Source organism: Alligator mississippiensis, chromosome 2 (assembly GCF_030867095.1).
Source record: "Alligator mississippiensis isolate rAllMis1 chromosome 2, rAllMis1, whole genome shotgun sequence".
NCBI classification, from domain to species: Eukaryota; Metazoa; Chordata; order Crocodylia; family Alligatoridae; genus Alligator; species Alligator mississippiensis.
Window position 1 is genome coordinate 80,594,534 of NC_081825.1, and position 23,528 is coordinate 80,618,061.

The 23,528-nt window shown below is 42.7% G+C and overlaps 1 protein-coding gene across 2 annotated transcripts in view; it reads right to left on the minus strand.

Annotated features, from left to right (window-relative positions):
• Positions 1-23,528, minus strand: part of GALNTL6 (polypeptide N-acetylgalactosaminyltransferase like 6) — a 1,039,950-nt gene that overhangs the window by 151,483 nt on the left and 864,939 nt on the right. For both annotated transcript variants that reach the window (XM_014611634.3, XM_059721883.1), the window contains 2 exons: positions 19,914-20,099; positions 13,897-14,080 (listed from right to left, as the gene is read on the minus strand). In XM_014611634.3, coding sequence (XP_014467120.1) covers positions 13,897-14,080; positions 19,914-20,099 — 370 coding nt within the window. The remainder of the gene's footprint in view (positions 1-13,896; positions 14,081-19,913; positions 20,100-23,528) is intronic.

Sequence of the window (23,528 nt, forward strand, 5' to 3'; positions counted from 1 at the left end):
AACTATAACTATGTCTTCAGAAATGTCTCTTTATGTGAAGGGAAAATAGATGACACACGGATAAATTGGAAAGGAATTTTGTCTACCTCTCCTTCTTATTTATAAAGGGCTTGTTCTCTTGCAATGGTCTCCTGATATTTTAACAAAGGATTTGCATAAACTCTTCTTTTCTGAAGCCTGTAATAAAAGCTTCACCCCATGGGTATTGGAGGGGCTTAAACTGAAAGGGAACAGAGTGGTTCAAATGACCTATTTTGTGATATGTACATGGAAAGCTCTCTTTACTCTAATTAACTGAAGAAAGGATGCTTCCCCACACTTTCCATCTTTAAGTGGTGTACTAAGAGCTTTTCCTCCATGTTTAAATTAACTATAACCATGGGGTACATAGACTTGCATGGAGGGACCATGGATTTAAATCCATAAACTCCAGCTCACACTCCTGCAGATCCCCTAATCTACTAAGAGAATTTCATGTAGAATCTACACACACACAGATGAAAACTATAGTGGCACAAAGTGAGTATTTTATCTGACCCTTCTATTTTTTAGTTTACCTTATATCTCTCATACTATTTTGCAAGGCAGTTAGATTGTTAACTTTTAGGACTGTGTCTTCATACCTAACACATAACTATATGCATAATGTTATTATCCACAGTCATGCTTGGAAAGGATTTAACATACATATTTATAACAAGCTAAACTTTGCAGGAAATACCATGCTGAGTATATTTAGACCATTTACTGGTCCATGTGTCCATCAACTTATCTCACACAGTTGATTTCTGTCTACCTCATGACATGGCATCATCCCTTGGGAAGTATTTAAAAAACACCTGATATTTGAAGCAATGTTTCATGCTCTGAAAGTAAAATATTCATTTGTTCAGAAATGCACGATATTTATGAGCCATTTCTTACAGGGTCATCTCTAAGCAGAAGTCATCTTACGTGGTATAGAATGGGACTGAATGCTGGGCCAGAGAAATAAAAATCATTCTACTCCTTGCTTCCTTTTTAATTTTATTTAGGACCTTAGCAAACCCTCATCATATAGTTTCTGCCAGTAATGTATTAGCTAATGTCAGTGGCATCTGTATGACGCTGTTCAATTTGTATCTCATCCTTTTGCCAGGGGAGACCTGTAGGTGCAGTGTAGGGTATCATTTTAGTGTGCACTTTCATTGCTGTGTTTTCTTGCACTTTTGCTCTGGTTTATTTATTTAATTGTGTTTTACCCATTTGGTGTTTTAAATTGAAGAAGTCAGGTTCAAGAAGGGAATTTGTTCTTGAAGTAGATGACGGTGAATTTGAAATAACTGTTAGCTCTTGCTGTTGTTTTTTTCACAACTTTGGACCAGGGACAGCTCATGTGGTTCCTGCACAAGAGGACTTTGACCTTCATGATAAAAAGTCCCTTTGTCTAAAAGAAACAGAATTGTTTGATGTAAAGATTTCAGTTTCTTAGTGGAATTTAGGAAAAGGCACCCACATGCCCCCTCTAGCATGTGACTGAGGTAATGAAGATGAAAATCAGGTATATGTTATTGGTTTAGAGCTCAACCTTATAGGAATAAAATTCAAAATATATTCATAGAAAGGATCTCTCTACATTTTCACTGACGTAGTCATGAATGTTGACTTTCTGAAATATAGAGGGGTGGGAGATTTCTAACACAATTGCCAGTGGCAATACACAGCACAGTGATACACATATCTATCCTATCAGCCAACATTGGCTGTGAGTAATGCAGTAATGGCATGCATCTGCAGTACATACTAAATAATTACCTAGTTTAGACTCTATATGTGGCTACTGAGAGGTGGTAGTTAACCCTTTTGGGGGGGGGAAGGGGGGATGGGGAACACGCAGTGGAAGAATGGGGTTAAAGCATCTTGCTATATGCCTCCGAAGTTCATGCTGAACTCTGGACTCGTGCCAACAACTGCTTCCAGTCTAGCCAGGTCTAAATGAGTACTTTGGTCATTTGGCTTTGGGAAGCAAAGATGACTAAATGAGATGCTAGCCACACTACTCCTTTGTGTGCGGTTGGCTACAGAATCTGGTGTACTTCAGCCATGGTAGCTTGACAGGCTAGGCTCAGGTGGACCTTTACTGGCACAAACATGGACGAGGTGAAGTTCTGTATGTTTACCTGCACTGCTGGACTTTGATACAGAAGATGACTCTTACAGAGATGAATATCAGCACATGTGAGAATATCTGACATTACTTTATGGCTGTTAGTACACATAGGATTCAATTACAAGAAATTTACAGCCAAAATTCTAAGGACTGTCACTTTAAAAATACTTTGTTTAAAGAAAAAACAGTTTACCTGTGCTCTTAAACTGATGGTAGATTTCTTTAGTAGAATGTATTCAATTAGAATGTTGTAATTTGAAAGCAAAGCCCCTAAAATCAATAGGATATTGACAAATTCAAATGGTTCAGCCTAAGGCAGTAGGTAACCTGTCATTCTCCAGTTTCTCTTTCTTTTTAATTTAAAAGGAAGATTAAGGTCATCTCAAGAAATTGCTAGTTGGCTTCAATGAGTGAAAATGATGTGCAATAGTGTTAGTAGCCCATTCTATAAATATGTGACTGTGTGTAGGAGCAGCTGTGGATTATCTCACTTATAAATTAATACTTGTGGAGGTAACAGGTGGACAACTTTAGATCTCAGTGAATCATTTGATATTTCTCTGTTTTGTATGTTAAAATACAAAATGTAAAGTGTAAGTGAAACCTGGAGAATAAAGACTCCTGCATCCTGAAGCTAAAGAAAATGTTTAAATGTCTGTTTTCTGCTGAGGCAGACTACCAGGAAACTATAAGGAAAGTTTGGTCATGTCTGTTCCAGGTCACTGAACTAAAATCTAGAGGTAAAAGGTTATATATCCCATTACCAGTCTCCTGCACTCTTCACCCTCCCTGTAGTCTGGGGGCCAGATTGTCTACTTGGATAATTCTTATGAAACCCTTGAAGTTAGACAAGCAAAAGATTTGGCCATGAGTATTTAACATTTTATTGACTGTAAGCATAAAAAATCGCACACATATATGGATACAGAGATTGTTCTGTATTCCAATAGCAAATAGGCTAAAATAAACAAGGAAAGGGAGTCCTTCAGTCTTAAAATGTAACCGAGGGCCTATTGCCAGAGGTATAGTGAGTTCATTGAGCACCTTGGGTGGGAGGAGGGGGCATGCTGGCCACTGTAGACCAGATGGCAGAGAGGGAACAGTAAGTTTTATCTCTCTGAGCTCCCTGTATATTGAAGGCAACTGATACTACTACTGGCGCTGCTGCTGTAGCACCATTGGCTCCATCTGCAGAGCCCCATGGTGTGGACTCCCTGGAAGCAGACCCTGGTGCCCTATTCACTTCTCCTATTCTCCCTCAAGGTAGAAACATAATGGATGAAGCCTCTGCCAGCTCTGGCAAAGGCTCTCCAGGGTGGAGTACCATTTTGTTTGTTCTGCTTATCTCCGGTCCCCCAAATACACTGCTAGGGCCTATTGCCAGGCAGTCCCTGCTGTAGCAAAGACTCCCAGGGGGAAATTCTGGCTCCCCCTCACAGTCAGCATCTGGGAGTGGTGCCTCATTTGTCCCCACTGGTTATGCTACTCTCTACTGGTGCATCACATTTTAGGTGCTATTTTTCTACAATCCAGTTTTCTGCAGTACATATTCCCCATGCATGGAAAAAAAACAAAGTGGCACTATGCTCAAATTGTAAAGAAATGATTGCAACCATTTCTGATGGTGAGAGGTTTTATGAATTTGGTTAAGGGCAGAGATCAGTAGAACAGCAGACTATCTGAAGCTATATTATAGCAACCATTGTCCACAGTATTTCTAAACTCCAGAAAATTACTTCTAAAATAAGAAATACAGACCTGCTAACGAGTTTCATAGAGAGCTAAAGTAAACATGGGATTCTGTTTTTGAACCAAAAGGAATAAAAAAAAGAGAAAAGAAAAAAAAGAACAGCCTGACAACAGCTTGAGTATGTTATTACAGATGCAGTTCAAGTAACTGGCTAACACTATGCCAGATTCAATAGCAAGTAACTGGCTAACACTATGCCTTCCATAGCTAACTCTCTAGTATCCATATCAATGGCCTACATTATAATCAACCCTGACATCCAAAAGAAACTGAAGGAAGATACTGGTTTTCTTTTCTTGAGAACATCTACGATACTACAAACCACATTTTGAGGATATCCACAATACAATGAATGTACTTCAAAAGAATATAAATTCCCCTTCCCAATTACCATGATCTTTCAGTGTTTGATTTTCTATATGTACTCTTACAATAGGTCTCTGAAATAGGAAAGTGCTCTTATCCCCACTTTGCAGGTGGGGAATTGGAGTACAGCTACCTTGCTTAAAGTCACAAAGGAAGTCGTAGGTAGAGCTAAGAATTGAATCCAGATCTCCTATGTCCTGGGTTAGTTACTTTACAGACTAAACCAGTGGTGTTTAAACTCCCGGCCCTGTGGGCCAGATATGTGGTGCAGGGCCTTGATCCCAGAGCCCCACTGGATCCTCATCGACTAGCTAGATCCAGCATGAGGTGGCACATGGGATCAGTCTGTAGTTATGATCCAGCTGTGGGCCCCCTAACCTGAATGCCAGGTCTGGCCATGTGCCTGCCCAACCTGCTCTTGGTCCAGCCATAGAGTGACCCCCACAGACTGATATGATCTAGTGTGCAGGGCCACACCATCCAGCTTGCAAGACTCCACATGAACCCAGACATTTTGAAGCAAGGGAGCAGCAATTAACGTTCTCACCACTCCCCTGCCACCAAATTTCCTGACTCATAGAGAGTCCCATGAATTGGATGAAATGGCCTTCTGGCCTGGAGATTGGGCACTACTGCACTAAACCAGTCTTCATCTGGTCTCACAGAAACAACATGAGCGTGCTCAGTCACAGATTCTGAAAAAACCCAGATGCAATGAACATAGGTCAAAAGTTGGTAGGTCCGCCTCAGAAGCTGAAAAGACCACTGCAGAAAGGGTAATTGGAGGACAAAAGGATAAGATCAAAACACTAAAGAGCTTCAATGTTTTAGTGCTTTATCAATTATAGTTATTGAGAGATGGAAAAATATTCTCATCTGTCAGGGTTCTGGCTATGCCTTAATTGTCATAACTGAACTTCCCGTGATCATGGTTCAAGGTTCCATTGAGCTGGGTCCTACACAAAATAGCAGTCCCTGTCCTGAAGAACTATCCTGTCTTTCCACCATCTTTGCATATCTGTTTGCATTAGATTAATTACCTATATTAGTTTGTGATTGCGGAATGATTGTTTTGGATTAACATTCTCATTTTTTCGACCTGATTAAAAAAACCAAGGAAAATGTAAAAATTGGTAGGTACCCTCATCAAGGTGGCTACTGACATCAATAGATGGATGTGTAAGGGGGACTAACAAGTTGCAACACTAATTACTGTCATGTGACTCATGCCAGGAAATAAAGATCAGTCTCTTCCCAGCACTCTTGTGTATCAAACCCTCTATATTAAAGTTTCAATGAGCTTAAGGACAGAAGAGCTATTAAATCACGTAGCATGACCTCCAGCATCTCACAGACTATTAATTTCACCTACTTACCCCTATATGGAATGCATTTACTTGAGTTACAGTTAGATTAAAGCATTTCAGTTGTCATGAGACTAAAGAAGCAGTTTAACTGTTGTGTGCTATGCTGTAAGTGTTACAAACATCTTGTGTGCAATGCAATGCTTCCTATTCTGTCCTCGCCCAATGTAGGGCAAGAAATGAACATGAGTGTGCACATATTTTTCTATGAAAATAATTTTGCGCTTGCTGATCACCATTCAGCTCAACTTTCACTTCCCAAAACAGGAGAATTTCTCCAGAGCTGTATTAAAGCATATCTTTTATATAATTCATCTTGTTTTAAACACTTCAACCTGACTAACCGCAGCTCAAAGAAGGTGGGAAACCTGTATAAACCACACCAGCCATACAGAACTATCTCCAAGAAACTCCATGTTACAGCTGGGATTATAAAGGTTATTGCACATTCAAACTGCTCCTTGCTCCTTTGGAATTAACATAGGACCTCTGTTGGAAAAATGCAGGAGTAGAATGCATGGCTAATTCCCAATTCAGTGAAGTCCCATGTAGTTTTGTCACTGCCATCAATAGGCTGGCACAAACACTGTCACCAACATTTGCAATTGGGAGGTGGGAGAGGGAATGCAATGCAATGGTGGGTTGCATATTTCCGAAGTCATAATCTTCAAATCAAGTTTTAATGCATAGGAAATTTATTTTGAGTAAGTTACCAGGGGTTTTAGAAAGGGTATATACGAGGGAAAAAGCTAATGTAATATGCACTGAAACTAACTAACTTATTTCTACTTTTATTAGGGAGGAAGCTGTTGCTTGAGTAACAGTGAAGGTATACTGTACATAAAGCCAGACACAGACACTCAGGCCATGTACAGACAGTTGATGCTCTCCCAGTAGAAACCATGCATGTACAGACATTCAGGATTTTTTACCCTGAGCAAAAATGACTACACCAGGCAAAAAAATTATCTGGGAACACCCAGGTTTAATCAGGTTAAATAGCTCCCAGGAGAGTTTATCCCAAGAAATTGTATTTCTGTACACATGCTTCTGAGAGAAGTCATAGCACAGTTCTCTGGCATCCCAGACTTACTTTGCTCCCAGCCCCTGCCTCTGAATGAGTCCAGAGGTACAGTTTATCACTTGGGCTGCACTCTATAGCTACATTCAAATACATGTGCGGCACCACATTTAGATATTCTCTGCGCTGCAAGGGCACTCTGCACTGCTTCACATTTTCTTTCAAAGGATTTTTTTGACCCCTGGATATTCTAACACCGGTGTGGGCATGGGGCAGGACTGTAGTGTGGCAGTTGCCCTGGCAGCTGCAGCACCCACCAGCAGGTCCTGTCCTGTCTGGCAGCTGGGCACGCAGGGTGTGAGATGTGTGGGGGGATGTGGGGTTTGGAGGGGAAGGAGTGTGGAGGGGTGGGAATGGGGTTTGTAGGGGAGGTTGCGGGGTTTGGAGTGGTGTGGGGCTTGTGTGGGGTTTTGGGGTGGTATGGGGTTTGTGGGGATGGGGTTTGCAGGTGGGGGGTTTGTAGGGGTGGTTTGTGGGTGGATTATGGGGGAGTTTGTGGGGGGTCCCCTACCCACCCCGTCATATGGTCTGCAGCCCCCCCACAGCAGCAGCAGCAGCAGCAGCAGCAGCAGCAGCCGCCGCCATCGGGGTGCTCATGCCTGCTCCTGGCAGAGACCACCAGCAGTGCGGGGCTGCCTCAGAAAAGCGGCTGCACATGGGGCTGGCCAGGCCAGGCCTGTGCACCCTCAGACAGAACTGGGTCAGCTCCTGCTGTCTTTCGTGGCTTCTGGCACTGCAGACAGAAGTCACACGCCCTCGGGCCCAGCTGGACCCTGCCTGCATGGAGTGGGCCCGGCTGCCAGGGGTCTCAGCCAGTTTCATAAACCAATTTGACCTAAGTCAGTTAAGTCCGATACTACATTCAACCAGGTTTATCTTAAACCAGTTTCAGCCATTTTGAAACTGGCTTATGTGCACTGAATTTCTGCTCCATTGTAAGTTTAAACCAGTTTCTGATCACTTAAACCTGTTTATGTCTAATTTCTATCCCTAGTCTTTGTGATAAAACATACACTCTGCTGGCATTTCAAATGGGAAAAAAAAATCCCATCAACACTGTTTTTAGATCACATACTCATTATTTGTTGGTATCATGCTAAAAATGTTGGCAATTTTCCAGTTCATTAAGAATTTGATAAGACAAGATACTGTTGGCCAGAAATAAAACTATTAGAATACCAATAGCAAAATATTTAGCTTCACTTAAAAAAAATTCTACTGCTTACAAAATAGGAACATTATAATTATGTTTGTAGCTGCCTCTGTCCCTAGTTTCAGTACTACAGTACCCAAAGGAAAATAGTTCAGCCTCTTCACTGCTGTCTAGGTCAATTAACTTACGGATATCCTAGGTATGATGTTTGTAATGTTTAATTTATTTGTCAAAAGTTATGAGTTAAAAACATTGCTCAGTCCACAGAATCAGTGGAGCAGAAGTCTTATTTTTCATGTTAAATAAAAAATCCAGGATTTGAAATAGGAAATAATAATCCCCAGCCAAAGCCCAATCAGTTTTCAACAACACTTCTGGCCATTTTATTCTAAAAAAAAAATGTACTTTAAATAAAGGACTGATTTAGCCATAACAGGCCTCAAACTGTCTCTCCCATTCTGTGAGAGAAAAAGGTGACTCAATTGATTTCTGTTAACATCCCATCAGACCCTAGATGCTCATCACCTTTTTCCCCAGTCAAGAAATGACAACCAACCCACCTGAGTTGCAAGTACTAATGGCCAGGCTCTCTCCTCCCTTGCATTTTGCGAAATCATGTACATAAATTTATGAATGTGATTTTTAGGACTTGGTTGAAGTTCAGTTTTTGCAGCAAATCTAAGCATCTGTACCAAAAGTAGGCTTCGGCTGAAGGTCTAAGCATAGCTTTATCTAAGTAGATCATGTGATTTTATGGCATTAGGCCCACAAAGATATGAGAAACAGACAAGTGAAATAAGTAATCTGATTGGTGGAAGCACAAAAAGGGGCTGGATGTGTTTAAGTCAGCAGGCCCAGATGATCTTCATCCAAGGGTGCTGAAAGAATTGGCCACTGTCATAGCAGAGTGACAGGAACAGCTGTTTGAGCACTCTTGGTGCTCAGGTCAGGTCCCAGAGGACTGGATCTCCCAGGGGAGCCGGGATTACAGGAGGGCCCCAGGCCAAAGCGAAAGAAAGCCCCCATTTACCTCCTGCAGGGTCCAAAAGGCATGGGGAAATGCACACGGTGAAACCACCCATGCGGTTCGTCAGCCGTGCTCAAATTCAGCTGGGGCTGGGTGATGTCAGCTGGAGACGCCTCCTGGTGGAGATAAAAAGTTGCCCCGAGGGCGCAGGAGGGCAGCAGGTGAGCGGAGGCTCAAGGGGAAAGCCCACACCCCGAGGGGCACAGCTGCTGCGTCGGGCAGCCCGGGACGGTGGGGGCAGAGCCTGGGGAGGCACCAACAGTGAAGCCGGCAGCAGAGCCGACAGCGAAGCCGGCGGAGGTGCCGGCAGCAGAGCCGACAGTGAAGCTGGCAGAGGAGCTGGGAGCAGAGCCGGCGGAAGCACCAGCAGTGAAGCCGGCAGTGGAGCTGGTAGAGAAGCCATCAGAGGAGCCGGCAGAGGCACCAGCAGCGGAGCCGGCAGCAGTACCGGCAGAGGAGCCAGCAGAGGTATCGGCAGCTGCACCAGCAGAGGAGCAGGCAGTTGCACTGGCAGAGGAGCCAGTGGAAGCATCGGCAGCAACACCGGCAGAGAAGCTGGCAGCGGAGCTGGTAGCAGCACCGGCAGCGAGGCCAATGGAAGCAGAGGCAGCGAAGCCGGTTACAGAACTGGTGGAGGCATCAACGGGCAAGCCAGTGGAGACATCAACTGGTGAGCCAGCAGAGAAGCCCCAGAGAGGAGGTAACAAGGGCGGGGCCAACGGGAACCCCCAATGGGGATCGCCGCGGGGTGTGGCAGAAGACCCCAAGCAGGGACGGATTAAGCAGCAGATGGGCCCCACTACACCCCAAGGATAATTGGCTGGGACGCCATACCCAAGTGGGGCAAGCAACTGGGGCTGGGGTACCTAGGCACAGGGGAACCACGGGGCCCATAGGTTAAGGGCACTCTTTATTACTTTGTGGCCTCCTGGCTCACTGGCCGCATTGCTTTGGCTGTCACAATGGTGGGGATCGCACGCTACGTCACAGGGTAGTTGGATAAGGCACTAGGGATACGGGTTAGTCGGATCCACGTCCAAGGGCCTCAAAGTCTTCACATCAAGCCGCGACCTGGGGACACTGAGACTCGTGGCTGGAGGGCCACGGGAAGAAGCCGAGTGGAGCCAGGGATGCCAAAGGGCGAGAAGACCTGCAACCCAAGGTGGTGAGTGGCTGGGGTGTAGGGGAGGTCAGAGCCCCGTGAGTGCCCACCAAGAGGCGTGATGACCCTGGAGGCTGCCTCAAAGGGGAACCCCTCCACTGAGGTACCATTCGAAGTCGTGGCAGGAGAGTTAAGGGGATCCCCGGACGTGAGCCGGGGTAGCCTTTGGGGTCCACTTGCAAGCCCGGGAGAGGCTAGATAGATAGTCTGGGCTAAGGACACACGAGAATGCCTGGTAGAGCAGAGGCAGGCACACTGGAAAATGGCTGATGTGGTCCCTATTTTCAAGAAAGGAAGGAAGGAGGATCCGGGTAACTATAGACTGGTTAGTCTTACCTCTATACTCGGGAAAACCTGTGAAAAAATTATTAGGGGGTACATTTCTGGGAGTCCAGCAGGGAAAGCAATGCTAAAGGGCAACCAGCATGGATTCATAGCAGGTAGATCCTGCCTAACTAACCTTGTTTCTTTTTATGATCAGGTCACAAAATGCCTAGATGCAGGAATCAAGGTGGATGTAATCTACCTGGATTTTAAGAAAGCCTTCAACACAGCTTCATTCTGTTCTCCTAAATAAACTGACAGACTGTGATGTAGACGATTACATGGTCAGGTGGGTGGCAAACTGGCTTAGGGGTTGCACCTAGAGAATGGTGGTGGATGGGTTGGAAAGAAGTGGGCAGTGGAGTCCCACAAGGCTCAGTTCTTGGACCGGTGCTGTTCAATGTCTTCATCAGTGACTTGGATGAGGGCATGGAAAGCATTCTGTCCAAATTTGCAGATGATACCAAATTATGGGGTAAAGTTAACACACCAGAGGGTAGGGAACAAATCCAGGTGGATCTGGACAGGTTGGAAAAGTAGGTGGAACAGAACAGGATGCAATTCAACAAGAATAAGTGCAAGGTGCTGCACCTAGAGAGAAGGAATCACCAGCATGCTTACAGGTTGGGGGAGGACCTTCTTAGCAGCACAGGAGTAGAAAGGGATCTTGGAGTCACTGTTGACTCCAAGATGAACATGAGAAGGCTTGGAGGTGATCTTGTGGCCATTTACAAATTTATCAGAGGGTACAGCAAGGAGTAGGAGATGCTGTGTTTAGCAGGGCACCCTTTGGAGTCACTAGGAACAATGGCCACAAACTGATGGAGAGCAGATTTAGATTAGACATCAGGAAGAACTTCTTAACGATAAGGGTTGCCAAAATCTGGAATAGGCTTCCAAGGAAGTTGGTGTTCTCCTCTACCTTGGGGGTCTTTAAGAGGAGGCTAGACATGCACCTGGCTGGGGTCATCTGACCCCAGCGCTCTTTCCTGCCCAGGGTAGGGGATTGGACTCAATGATCTGCTAAGGTCCCTTCAGACCCAAACATCTATGAATCTATGAAAGACATCAAAATAAATGATGGATAACAGTGGATATTTTAAAAAATATATGTATCTAGAAGGTACAAGTACTAACCACAACAATATCATAGCAGCAAGTTGGCATAAATGCTAATGATGGTTAATTCAGGTGGATAATTAATCTATAAGAATCAGGGGCCCAAAGAAAGGTGTACTGCAGAAGTTTAAGGCAAAAGGGAAATGTTTCTAATATGAATATGTACAAATAAAAGGGGAGCTACTGTGAAACTGTGAAATAAATAATACCTCTTGGCATAGTCATAGAGGGTGAGGACAGATATAATGAATGAAATGTTTCCAAGTGAAATACATTTGGAAATGTTTAAAAAAGGGAGTATTTTGACCAACAGACACATGTAGGCTCCTGTGCCATTCTGGCTGGAACATTTCAATGCTGCAGCCTCATTTAACTCCAGCTAGGGGGTCCTAGAAAGACTGCAGCAACCTGCCCCTCTGCTCTCAACTCCCTCTTCCTCTTCTCAATAGGATGGGAGGGAGGTGGGAGGGAAGAACAGAGGGAAGAGCAGTGTGGACAGGTAAGCTAGCGGGGAGGCTCCCAAATCTGAACCTTTCCTCTTCCTCTTACAGAGGAGGATTAGAGGGGGTTGGAATAGAGGGCTTGGCACCAGTGCTAGCAGGGCCCCAGATGTCTGGCAGGGTGGGCAGGGGTTAAGCCCAGCTCTGGCTCCTGTCCCAGCCCAGCTCCCCTATGCTTCCAGACACAGGTAACCCTGTGCTGTGTCCAGTGTGCCTGATCCCACATGCTACATGAAGCACACACCAACCCACATCCAAGGCTCATGCCATACATTGTACAGGGCCAGCATAGTACATGTTGCATGCTGCACCTTTGGTGGCCTGGCTTTACATGATGACTCTGGCCTAACTGGACGAAACAGTACAAATTTCAGATTAGGCTGTAGGGAAAACCTCATGTCAAATTCTGCTTTAGGAAAATGTTATGAAAAATTTGCACACACCTCTATGACTACAGAAGCACAAGGCCTTGTCTCTACCAGCAATTTGAACACCCCAGATTTTAATGTCTTCCTGTTAAGAATCCTTTTCTTTCTTAAATTGCATGCTATAAAATGTAAGGGAAGTGTTTGCCTTACCCAAGAGAGCTTGTAACCTGCAGCATTGGTAATGGAGTTAAATGTGGACTGTAATGCTGAACTCAGCATGTATGAAGTGTTAGAAAATGTTCAGAAGAGTTCATGGGTCCCTGGGGGACTTGTGGAAAGGTGCTGGAGGTTTACCAGCCCTCAAGCATTGTGGTGCAGTGCTAGCCAGCATCCATGTTACAGAGCAGTTGCGCTAGATGCTGACAAACAGTTCTAATTCAGATGTCACTGTGCATGCCTGAGAAATTGTATGCCAGGATAGGAACAAGTTAAAAGGCATCAAGGTATATCACAAGTTAACTTTTTAGTAAAAGACAAGCCCCTGGAATGCTCCAATATCATCTTTTCCTCTAAGAACAGGACACGATAATCCCCTGGATACAAACACTGTATTCTGCAAGAATCAGACCCATTGTTTCAGGCAGGCTAGAGATCTGAGACTAGAGACATCTCCTTGGAGTGTTGAAACTGTGAAAGTCTGAATGGTGACTACAGATACAGTGTGGAATTTCAGCACTGGATAATAAGAGAATCAGAGCAACTCTCACTGCCAGTCCTGCTGCGATGTGTACTGCATAAGAAATGTTGAGGCTTTACCCAGCTAAACCAAGTCTGTTTCTCTTCTCCCTCCGCTGATGAGGATAAATCCTCCCTCATCCTTACAGGACAAGAATAAAATAAAATAAAATAAAAAGGATGCAGCTTTGTGGAGACTATGAACCCATTACTGTGAATTATCTGATCCTTAGACTACTGGGATCAGAAACCGGCTTTCAGAGATTATTTACAAATCAGCTAAATAGTATTCTGGCTTGACACTTGTGTTAAAATTATAGCAATATATATACAGTAGTAATACCATCAATCATAAATAGGGCATTCACTAGCAGAGTATGGACTCAGCTATTGATGCATCTATTACCATCCATCTCCAGCAAGAGAAATCATAAACCAAGGACTATAAAGAAAATTATCTTAGGAATGATAAAAAGAATAACTATAGTCACATTTTTTGCCTTGTCCATCCTTAACTCTTCTTTCCTGTTAACTATAAGTATGAGCATCTTTCTTATGTTTGCCTACAACACATACTATGTGAGAGACAGGGCTATTCTGTTTATTGAAGCAGAACTTGAGATATTCCCTCAACTGCCACCTTGAACTTTTTCACTGTTTTGCAGTTTGCTCCTATTACCATTTAATTAGTGTTAATTAGTCTAGAAAGTCCTGAGCATGGGTTTTTCTATTTTTTACAGTTATCTTGTTCGTGCTCTCTACCTCTTGTTCCAACCCTTCCCCTTTACAGCTACTTACTCAAAAGGGTCGCTAGGATCAGCTCTCTGGAGCTCTGGAGGAATCGGTATTCTTTTGTAGTACATTTCCCAGTCGAAGGCTCCTCGCATGGCATCCCCCGCCTGCGCCTCGTAGCCAAAGTGATTGTGGTCAATGACATCGATCATGGGACACACAATAGTTTTGTGGTTTAGTGCAATCTGGTCTGAAAAATGAAAGTAGAAAATAGGAAATGGCATATCTAGTCAAGCCATCTATCATATTACTGCAAAGCAAATCCCACAGGCTTCTTGAAGTTCAAAGATTGCCTGCTTAGTTCCCGGTGGCCCCCAAATAATTTCACTTTTCAAATCTGCATCAACCCTTTATCCAAAGTGGATTTAATGCATTTGGGCATTGATTAGATGCAATTACAGTTCTTTAAAGAGAGTTACATCCCAATGAGACCTGCGGGAGTCCAGTCATCTATATCTCTGTCACTTTGCAACTCTGGGCTGTCCCCAGTCTGTCACCTTAGGAACAAGGCAGCAAGCAAAATATAAAAATACTTGTTTAGTGTGAGGTGTGTACTGCAAGGTCTTGGGAAGGAAATGTCCATTTATTAGTGTTCCAAAATATCAATATTGGACTTAGTGATAATACAGCCTCTGCTCCTGCAGCACTTTAAGGCACACCAACCAGCTTGGAGGTCAAATGCTGCCAATTATTTCAAATGGGAAACAGCAACAAGAGGGCTTGTCACCTTTATTACTCCTTTCTCTGAGAAGGAGCTAAAACATTATTTTCACCGTCTCTTGTTTTTAAAGCAGATACATCTTTTTGCTTTATCTTTTTTCATCAGAAATGTCAGTCTGACTCATCATGCTGCCCTGCTGAATTTAAGGCTTGGGAAAGGGGCAGCTCCGAGATTTGCTGTTGGTGAACTCACTCTTGCAATGTACCTTTAGGAGCCCATCTTGGTTAAGAAAAGCATGAAAGGACAGAAACAAAAAATACCTAATTTTGGTCACCATTATAAAGTAAAATCCCAGAATGCCAAGAGATGCTGCTATATTTGGAAATAATGGCACTTCTTTAAAAATAACACATTGAGGGATCCTCTCTCTATATTTCTAAAGGGACAGTTTTCAAATATCTGCTTGATAAGACACTCATATACAACAGTCACGAGAGTGGAATAACAATCTAGATGGACAGAGAAAGTTTAATGGATTATTACCATCATGGATATTAGCATATCTTACTTTTGAATGGCTAAATTTCAAAAAACATTTCTTTTACTTCACAGAAACAGCTGCAGCTTTCTTATTTGTATTCAGTGACTTACCCTATCTAAAAATGGGAGTTGAGCTGACCAGTAGCGAGAAATATTTATGTCTTAAAGTTTGGGATGAGGAGCTTTAAAACTAGAGATTTTAATGCTAAAATAAATAAAAAACAAGATAATTCTCTCATCAAACTGCAGAAGCCTCACCCAGACAGCTGCAATGAAGTTGTTGTGTCACTTTGAGGCTTTGTCATTTTTGCCAAATTTTAACTGAATTCACTAATGCAGTATCTAAGGCCATATTTAATTATCAGTATAATGCTACTTTTAATGTACTCTCTTTTCAATGTAGTCCTGTCAACAGTTGTGGGATTATGGCAGTTTGATCCTGATCCTTCTGTCAGCTATGGTTCAGCTTTTGAAGGACCAGGTTTGAGGTGGATGAGTAGCTTACATCCCTTTCTGTATCTGTAAGAAGCCTCCGTCTTCAAAGGGCCTGCAGGACTCTGAGAGTAAGGAAGTGACCCGGATAGGCAGGGAGAGCACTGTACAGGGTGCCACACACACTCATAATCCCCTGCTTGAAGCCAGCAAGTTTTTTAAGTATAAGAAAACACTTCCATGTCTATGCTGCACTCTACTGTGGAACCTGCTTCTTCCCCAGGGAGCTGTGACAGTGCAGTATGGCCTCAGAAGGGAAAATGTCATTTCTCTGTGTTATGTGCACACATGTAAAGACAGCAAATAAGCACTCCGCCTTCCTTCAAATGACTCAACTATCAGCCAATAAGCTTAGAATACCAGCATTTCTACACATTGGCACACACGTAATGTAACAGGTACCTGAGTGGCTGCTGAGCTAAGGCTGAAATCCTGCATAAGTCTCTTTCTCCTATTCTTTGTTCATAACTTTTGTAAAAAATACCTTTTGGCACAAAAAATTCTATGCATGGTTTCTGCTCATCGGCCATATCTTTGAAAAACTTGCAAGAAAATCTGTTTGGCTTTTTTAATTGTGTATTTGTAAAAATAAACTAAAAGGGTATGCTCCAATAACCACAATGTATCAGGGAGCTATGGCATGGCTCTAGTGGGAGCTAACTCCTTTTCTCTTTGACAAAGTTGCATTTGTCCACCTGAAAATTTGATTTAAAAAAGGACTGATTAACCCAGTGCCAAACTGTGTGTGGATATTCTTATTTTAGCTTTAAGTCAGTTAGAAATCAAATATAAACTAACCTAAAACAAACACATCTTAACATGAAATAAGAATGTTCATGTTGAGGTTTGCACCAATGAAACCAACAATCTAAAAGTTCAATTGGTGTAAATTTCTTTCATAAGAAAGATCTAAGGTGCAAATGCTCTAAACTTCTTCCCCTGATTATTCTGACCACAGTCCCAGTATAGGTGAGGACTCACCCAGAGGACCTATTTAGAAAGATGGGGTAGGCCAATAAATTTAGAAAATTTCCACTCTAGGACACTGTCAAGCGTTTCTCAGTGTGAAGGCTTTCCAACATGTGCCCAAATCCAGTCACAGATAATGAAGGAAACCTACAGAGATGCAGCAAGAAAGCAGCAGTACCGTATTTACTCAAATATAAAATGGCCCTGAATATAAGATGACCCCCCAGTAATTAGAGTCCATATATGGAAAATTTATAAATTTGTTATAATTTTCCAGGTATAGAATATAACAATTGGAGGTCTGCCTTGAATTTGTCCCCCCTCTCACTGCTACAGGAGGGAAAATATATCGGGGGTGGAGGGCGCAGTCAGGTGACCCTCTCTCTCTCAGAGCCCATTCCCCATTCCTTATTGTCAGACCGTGTTCTCCCTGAGCACTAGGAAGTGAGAGGCAAATTTGAAAACACTGACTTTAAAATAAACATACCCACACTAATTTAGTTCATCCCAATTTGATGAATTTTACCTTTCTTGAAATTGCTGCAAGTTTTAGCACAGGTACTCCATAAACACACTTTCAAGCAGCACTTTTGTATCTACTTGCATATAGTAGAAACTATGCATGATATTAGTCCAAAGCTAAAAGGCTCATGATTTAGTATATAGTTCATTGAGCTGGGCCCCAGTAGAGTTAACAGCATTTCAAGCCATGGTGACACCACAGGCTCAGCACTGCTCAATATGTGCGTGTACTCTAGATACCTCCCAAAAAGGATTCATGTGCTTATTAGTTGCCCACTCATGACAAACTGGATGTTCTTGTCATAAATCCTAGGATCCCCCAAAATGTATATGTAGATGAGGTGCGGGGCAGCTTGGTCCAGCTCCTCCTCATGGAGAGGGGTGAGGCACACTAGAGAGGGGGAAAGAGAGGGATTTTTAAGTGAACTGTTTGGACCCCCATTTGGTGATGTTTGCCAGACATTTAAGGCTGAAGAAACAGGAATCACTGGAAATGGGAAAGAAAGGCACAGCTCAGCAATAGGAGTGAAACAGAAATTAAAATGCATTCAGTGTAGTGGCTCACCATGACCTGAGAAAGAGTTGACACTCATGGGGACTGAGTAAAATGGGCACTACCATATATCTTATTCAGATGAGCTGTACTAAATTATCCTTGTGGTAGATTCCCAACAGCATTTCCATCTTTTTAGCACCAAGGGGAGAGTGTCAGAGTTGGCTCTGGCCCTCCTGGTGCCAACCTGGTATTGCAGTACCTACAGGCCCAGTACCAGTTCCTTACAGAGGGAACACTTCTGGGTTTTTAAGGGACACACACACACACACACACACACACACACACACACACACACATTCCCATCAGTACAGGCCATGTGTTTTATAGTCATGTTCATTGTTGGCTGCATTTAATCAGCTTCATAGTTTATTTCCATTACGGAGCACATACTGGTTTTGGCATCAGTTTAATGATAGACAGTATATTTAATGAGGTTTTCTTGTATACACATATAAGATGAGGAGCTTTTTCCTGCCTGCAGCCTAGGGTAGGGGGGAAAGCCTCATCTTATATTGGAGTAAATACAGTATATTTACTCAATATTGAAAGAACTGTCAGGTAGATTCTGTGGTAAAAAACTTCAAAAAGACCCATCATTAAGAGAATTGGATTTTAACGGTGCTCTCATTAAACAAAATTATTAAGTGTTTTTTTGCAATTTACTTGGTCCTGAAATAGTTCATTCTTCCTTTTTAGAAAGGCCGTAGGCAGGGTACCCTAAAAGCAATTTTGTTTTGGTCATTTTACCCCTGTACTTGCTTTGCTCCTTTTTATTTTCTGCCTTAACTGCCTGGTTTAATGGGTGTAGAGCCAGCCGATCCTTGGTTGTGGTGGCTATGCCTACCTGGTAAACTAAGCATGCTCAGCCAGACTACCCTCTGGGCTGTGCTTCTCTGGGCAGACTGCCACCTAGGCTGGAAGCATGGTAGCTGTGTCTGTAGGGCTCTTCTGCAGGCTAATTAGCTGCTTGCAGCTCTGCCTGGCCTCATCTGAAGTTATTAGCACTAGTTATGACATCCAGTTAACCCACAAACTGCAACGTCAGGCAAGGCAAGAGACTTCTCTCCGAGCTTGATAAACTGAGCATGGCCAGAAGTTTCAGCAGCTGCATGCCACAGCAGCTTGTAGAAGTCATGTTTATGTTAGTCAAAGTCAAACATCCTTTACATTGTTGGCAATTAGGATTTTACATGAAGGCAGTGATGCTATCGAGAAAAATGATGATGTTGTGATTAGAAAAAAGTGATAACTCAGGGAGAGATTGGATAGGTAATTTAGTCCCCTAGTCTGAAGGGAGATGGGTTTAAATTTTATAGATTACACTGGTATTGATCTGAGAGGGATATTAAGGGACAGTACTTATTATCTTTCTGGGTTATGTGGCATACTTCAGGAACAGTACTTTGCTGCCTGCATATGTTTAATGAGTGTATTATGCTGTCAAATCAGTCCCAGCAGCAAACTTCAGGAAATGGCTGCTCATTGATGAAACTCTAAATTGCTGCAAACTTATGTAGGATTTAAATTTTAAGCAGAATTTTTTTTTGTCTTTATTACAGAAAAGAGGGAAGCACTGAACTTTGTTAGAGTTGTGTGAGTAGTTGGGTATACAGGGGAGAGGGCCTTGTTTCCTGACTTTAATCCTAGACTACCTACAATTGATTCTTTCCATTTCTTTGACTAATGGAGCTTTGCTGGTTCTAGCTGGAATCCAGCAAAGCAGTCGATAGCAAATCATTCTCTCTCAGCTTCCTATTGTGAATGCAGTTGTTATTGGCTTTAAGTCCAAGGTCTGGGATACATTTACAACAAATGCTGATTTAGTGGAATGTGTAAGGGGAGGAAGAAGTACAATACCTGCATTTCAAAAATTCCTTAATGCTTTTAGGTTTATAGCACATATCTAACTTGATACTGAATGCTGATATTTGTTATTAACAAATTAAAAAACTCATATAGATCTGAATTATACTTCAGAAATGTTACTAGTTCTTTATTTCACAGATGACTGCAAAATTAAGCAGCATGGACTCTTTCCTCTTTTTGATTACTGCATAATCAGCATATATTTTCAGCCAAATTATTCCAGAGAAATTCAGTAGTATAGGCCAGGGTTTGCAAATCTTACTTTGTGCTGAGGATATGAGTTGCCACACACCAGCTGCAGAATAAGTCCAGCTGTCTGGTGTAGTGAAGTGATCTTATTGTGGGACACAAGTGTGATTCTTGGCACTTCTACTATGTGTTCTGACTATAATGGTGAATTAATATACAAACACTTACTAAGCAAGGGAGGCAGCCAATTCACGTTGACTTCACAATGGGAATCCAGGAATGTCAAGACTTCTCCTTTAGCCATTGAGGCTCCTAGCAGCCTGGTACGAATGAGCCCTTCTCGTTTCTTGGTGCGCACAATCCTTACTTTGGCAAAACGAGCCATGTATTCCTCCAACTTCTCTTTCAAGTGTTCTGGAAAGGAGGGGAAAAGAAATGGGGCTATTAACTATGAAGGGCTAAAATAATGGATCTGCTGGTAAACAGGTGAACAACATGTGTCACTGTAGGCCCTCGGTGCCCTTTCATTCTTTATAGTTTCAAGTCCTTCATTATCTCCCATGAACCCTTTCTGAGATGGTTCATAAACTACAACTGTTCTTTGTTTTAACACACAGAGGAAGCCACTGACATTCTAGACCTTTTATTGCACAGTTGCTACTGGCAAGCTGCCATCCACGATATAATCATGGCCAAAACAACTGCAGGATGCTCATCTGCCCTCTGGTTCTTGAAGCCCAAGGCCAGATGAACACTCTTGTCATATGGTTTTAGAAATGCTGTCCTTCTCAAGTGGGTTTCTTGTTTCTATTAATTATACATGAAGATGCACAGAAAACAGTTTTTAAAAATGAACTGTTTAATTGGCAGGACTAAGTTGTTTCTGAGGTTGGGAGGTGAAATAAACTTGCAGGCTATCTCAATAGTTGGCTGCCAGCTTGACGCAAACGGAAGGCTGGCTTGCTAATAAAATTAAGCTGCAGATGTACAGCCGTTGATAGATTCCAAACTCTTCTGTCTGTATAGCCTGACTGTGTTTGCATCACAAAACAGCACATTTGGGAACATTTTTTTTCTTCTAATTAAAAAAAAACAATAGGAATGAAATTACCCACAGTTTTGCCTCCCCCTTAATACATCTACAAGAGGAAAAATAATCCATTGCCTTTGATGAAACACCTTGCCTTGTCAAGTTCATTATTACTCTGAATAAATGCAATAACTTTATTTGGCAGGGAAAAGAGGGCAGAAACACATAGCAGCTGATGACATGCTGTATTTATTGAAGCTCTTAGCTGCACACTAATTCTCACTGAAACTGAGTTTGTAAGGTTATGATAGTCTCTATGTGATGCAGATTCCTTTGAGATTTTTTGCTGTTTGTTGCCATTGGTCACTCTGGGCTTTGGATTGGCTTTGTCTTGTTTCTGACCATAAGGCCTTCTCTACAAGTTACTTGTATCATGCAATTACTGGGCTAATTGTGCAAGTAATTTAGACCACCTACATGTGCAAATTAACTATTGTGCCTTAACAAGGCCCAACCAGCTATAAAGTTATTTCTGGAAAATGTGAAATAATTTTTATAGATGGTTTCTATCCATCTTGAATTTGCACATGTAGCAGGGTCTGCCCCTGTGGTTGGGATCCCCCTCAGCTGCTGGGGCTCCCAGATGCTGGGATGCACCATGGGCAGCCAGGCCTGGGGTCCCACAACGGAGGGGACTCTCAGCCCCACCAGTGCTCATGGCACCCAGGACTCTCCCTCCCAATAGTGCCCTACAGCTGGGAACTCTGGGTCCTGGCAGCCACGGTGCACTGCCACGGCTGCAAGTCTCGTCAGCTACAGGACTTGCAGCTATGGGAGCTTGTTACTTGCTGGTACAGTGACTACATTAGTTTAGAGAATTAATAATTATAGCTACTGTGTGTTTAATTTTGAGATTTTGAAAAGAAGAGAAATCAGAATATTGTTTGAGAGAATTTTTCTATCTCACTTAACTACAAAAGTAGCAGAAGTAGGAAACAATTTCAGCAGTCAGTTATAAAAATGGGCGACTGGTGCCTCCTGAGCCTGGGGGCACACCAGATCGCTGACGGGGGGGGGGGAGGCGGGGGACGGGGTCCCTCACAGCCGATCACCAAGCCAGTGGAGAACTGGAAGTACGTTTCTGGTTCGCGGCTGGTACTTCCAGGGGCTGCACAGCTGATCACAGGGTGTTCATGTGTGCCCGTGTGCACCCCCTATGCATTGCCAATGGTTATAAAATGGTTTTGAAGGTGAAGACAGACATCTCCAGAGTTACAGATAACAATGGTTCTCAAATCAGTATAAAAATGCTTCTACTCTGCATTTCCTTTTGAAACTTATGGTATGTCTTGGGATGCTCAGGAGCTCCAATCCTGCCATCCTGATGCCATAGTAAGACAAAGGACAGCAGATGACCTCTAATCAAATGTCCCTGTATATTCTAAGGTTACACAAATAGTAAAAATAATCATAGGAGCAGTGTGGCTCTCAATAAATTGGCACCCCTGTGATTGAAAGTCCTGGAGAAGCCCTGTATCTATTTTCATGAAAGTCACAGAGTTTAGTTGATTACAAGGGTAGACCCTACATAAAACACATTACAGTCTAGCAGTCATAAAAGTATGGGTTGCTCTGAAAAGGTCAGAAGAAATGCAAAACTATGATCCTCATGCTTTATAAATACATAGGACAAGCATTTGAGAATATTTTATAGCTCTTCAGTACAAATTCGAAAAGCCTCAGAAAGCTAAAATGTAGAGAGCATGAGAGACCAAGGGTTCAGCTATACCTTGGGGTCCTGAAAGAGTAAGGAATTTTTTAGGTAAAGTATGCCCAGAACATCCTAAAATTAAACGATACCCCATGCTAGAGAGGAAGGGGGAAAAACACAGCAGTCTTTCCCAATCAGAAGAAAGAAAATCTCCTTCCTGCCTGAAGTCTGGCGATTAGTTTAATCAGGAATGTGTGAATAGGACCCACCAACCAGTATTCAAGCAGTTTTTCAGCAGTTTTTCAGTACGGATAGGAGAACCTTGCCCAAACCCCCATCTATAGCGATGGTCAATATTCAGTGCCTCAGAAAAAGGCATGGACCAAACTCTCCCAAAACCCAACCACACAGAAAAACAGATGTCAAGCCATGAAGTAATGTACTGAGAGCAGCATCTTGAATTTGGTTAGGGCAGGAAGAACCAGCTACCAGAAGCCCTGAAGCCATAAGCTATATAGTACAGTACAACTCATATTGTAAGCATACAAAAAATTCAGGAGAAGGAAATCCAATCCAGAACCAGATTACATTTTCTCAGTTTTCATTAATATATGCACTATATTTGCTATTCCTTAGTCATAAGGTACTATTCCCGAGCTGCCAGATTCATTGGTGTTTTCCATCACTAATATCTATCAGTTTTGTTTTTTTAAAATTACTTTTCACCCATAATGTCAAAATAAACACCCCTATCACAGAGAACTCCTTGAGTTTCACTACATGGAAAAGAGTAGGGGGAAAAATCTGGTTTTTACTATACCCATTTCAGTTTAATTTTATCTGAGTGCCCACAGGTTTCTCAGTTGCTGTTGATATTACCTCCTCAGAAAACCTTTGCATCACACACACACACACACACACACACACGCTGAGAAGCCAGTAAGCTTACTGTTCAAACAAACACACATCCTTCAATGCCTATGCAAAACTATGACTTCTGAAGAAATTCTCTAAAGAAATTATAATGTGATGTGCAAAACAGAAAGCAAAATGAAATGAAATGGCCTTTAAATCTCCAGGAGACAACACATTCAGGCCATTT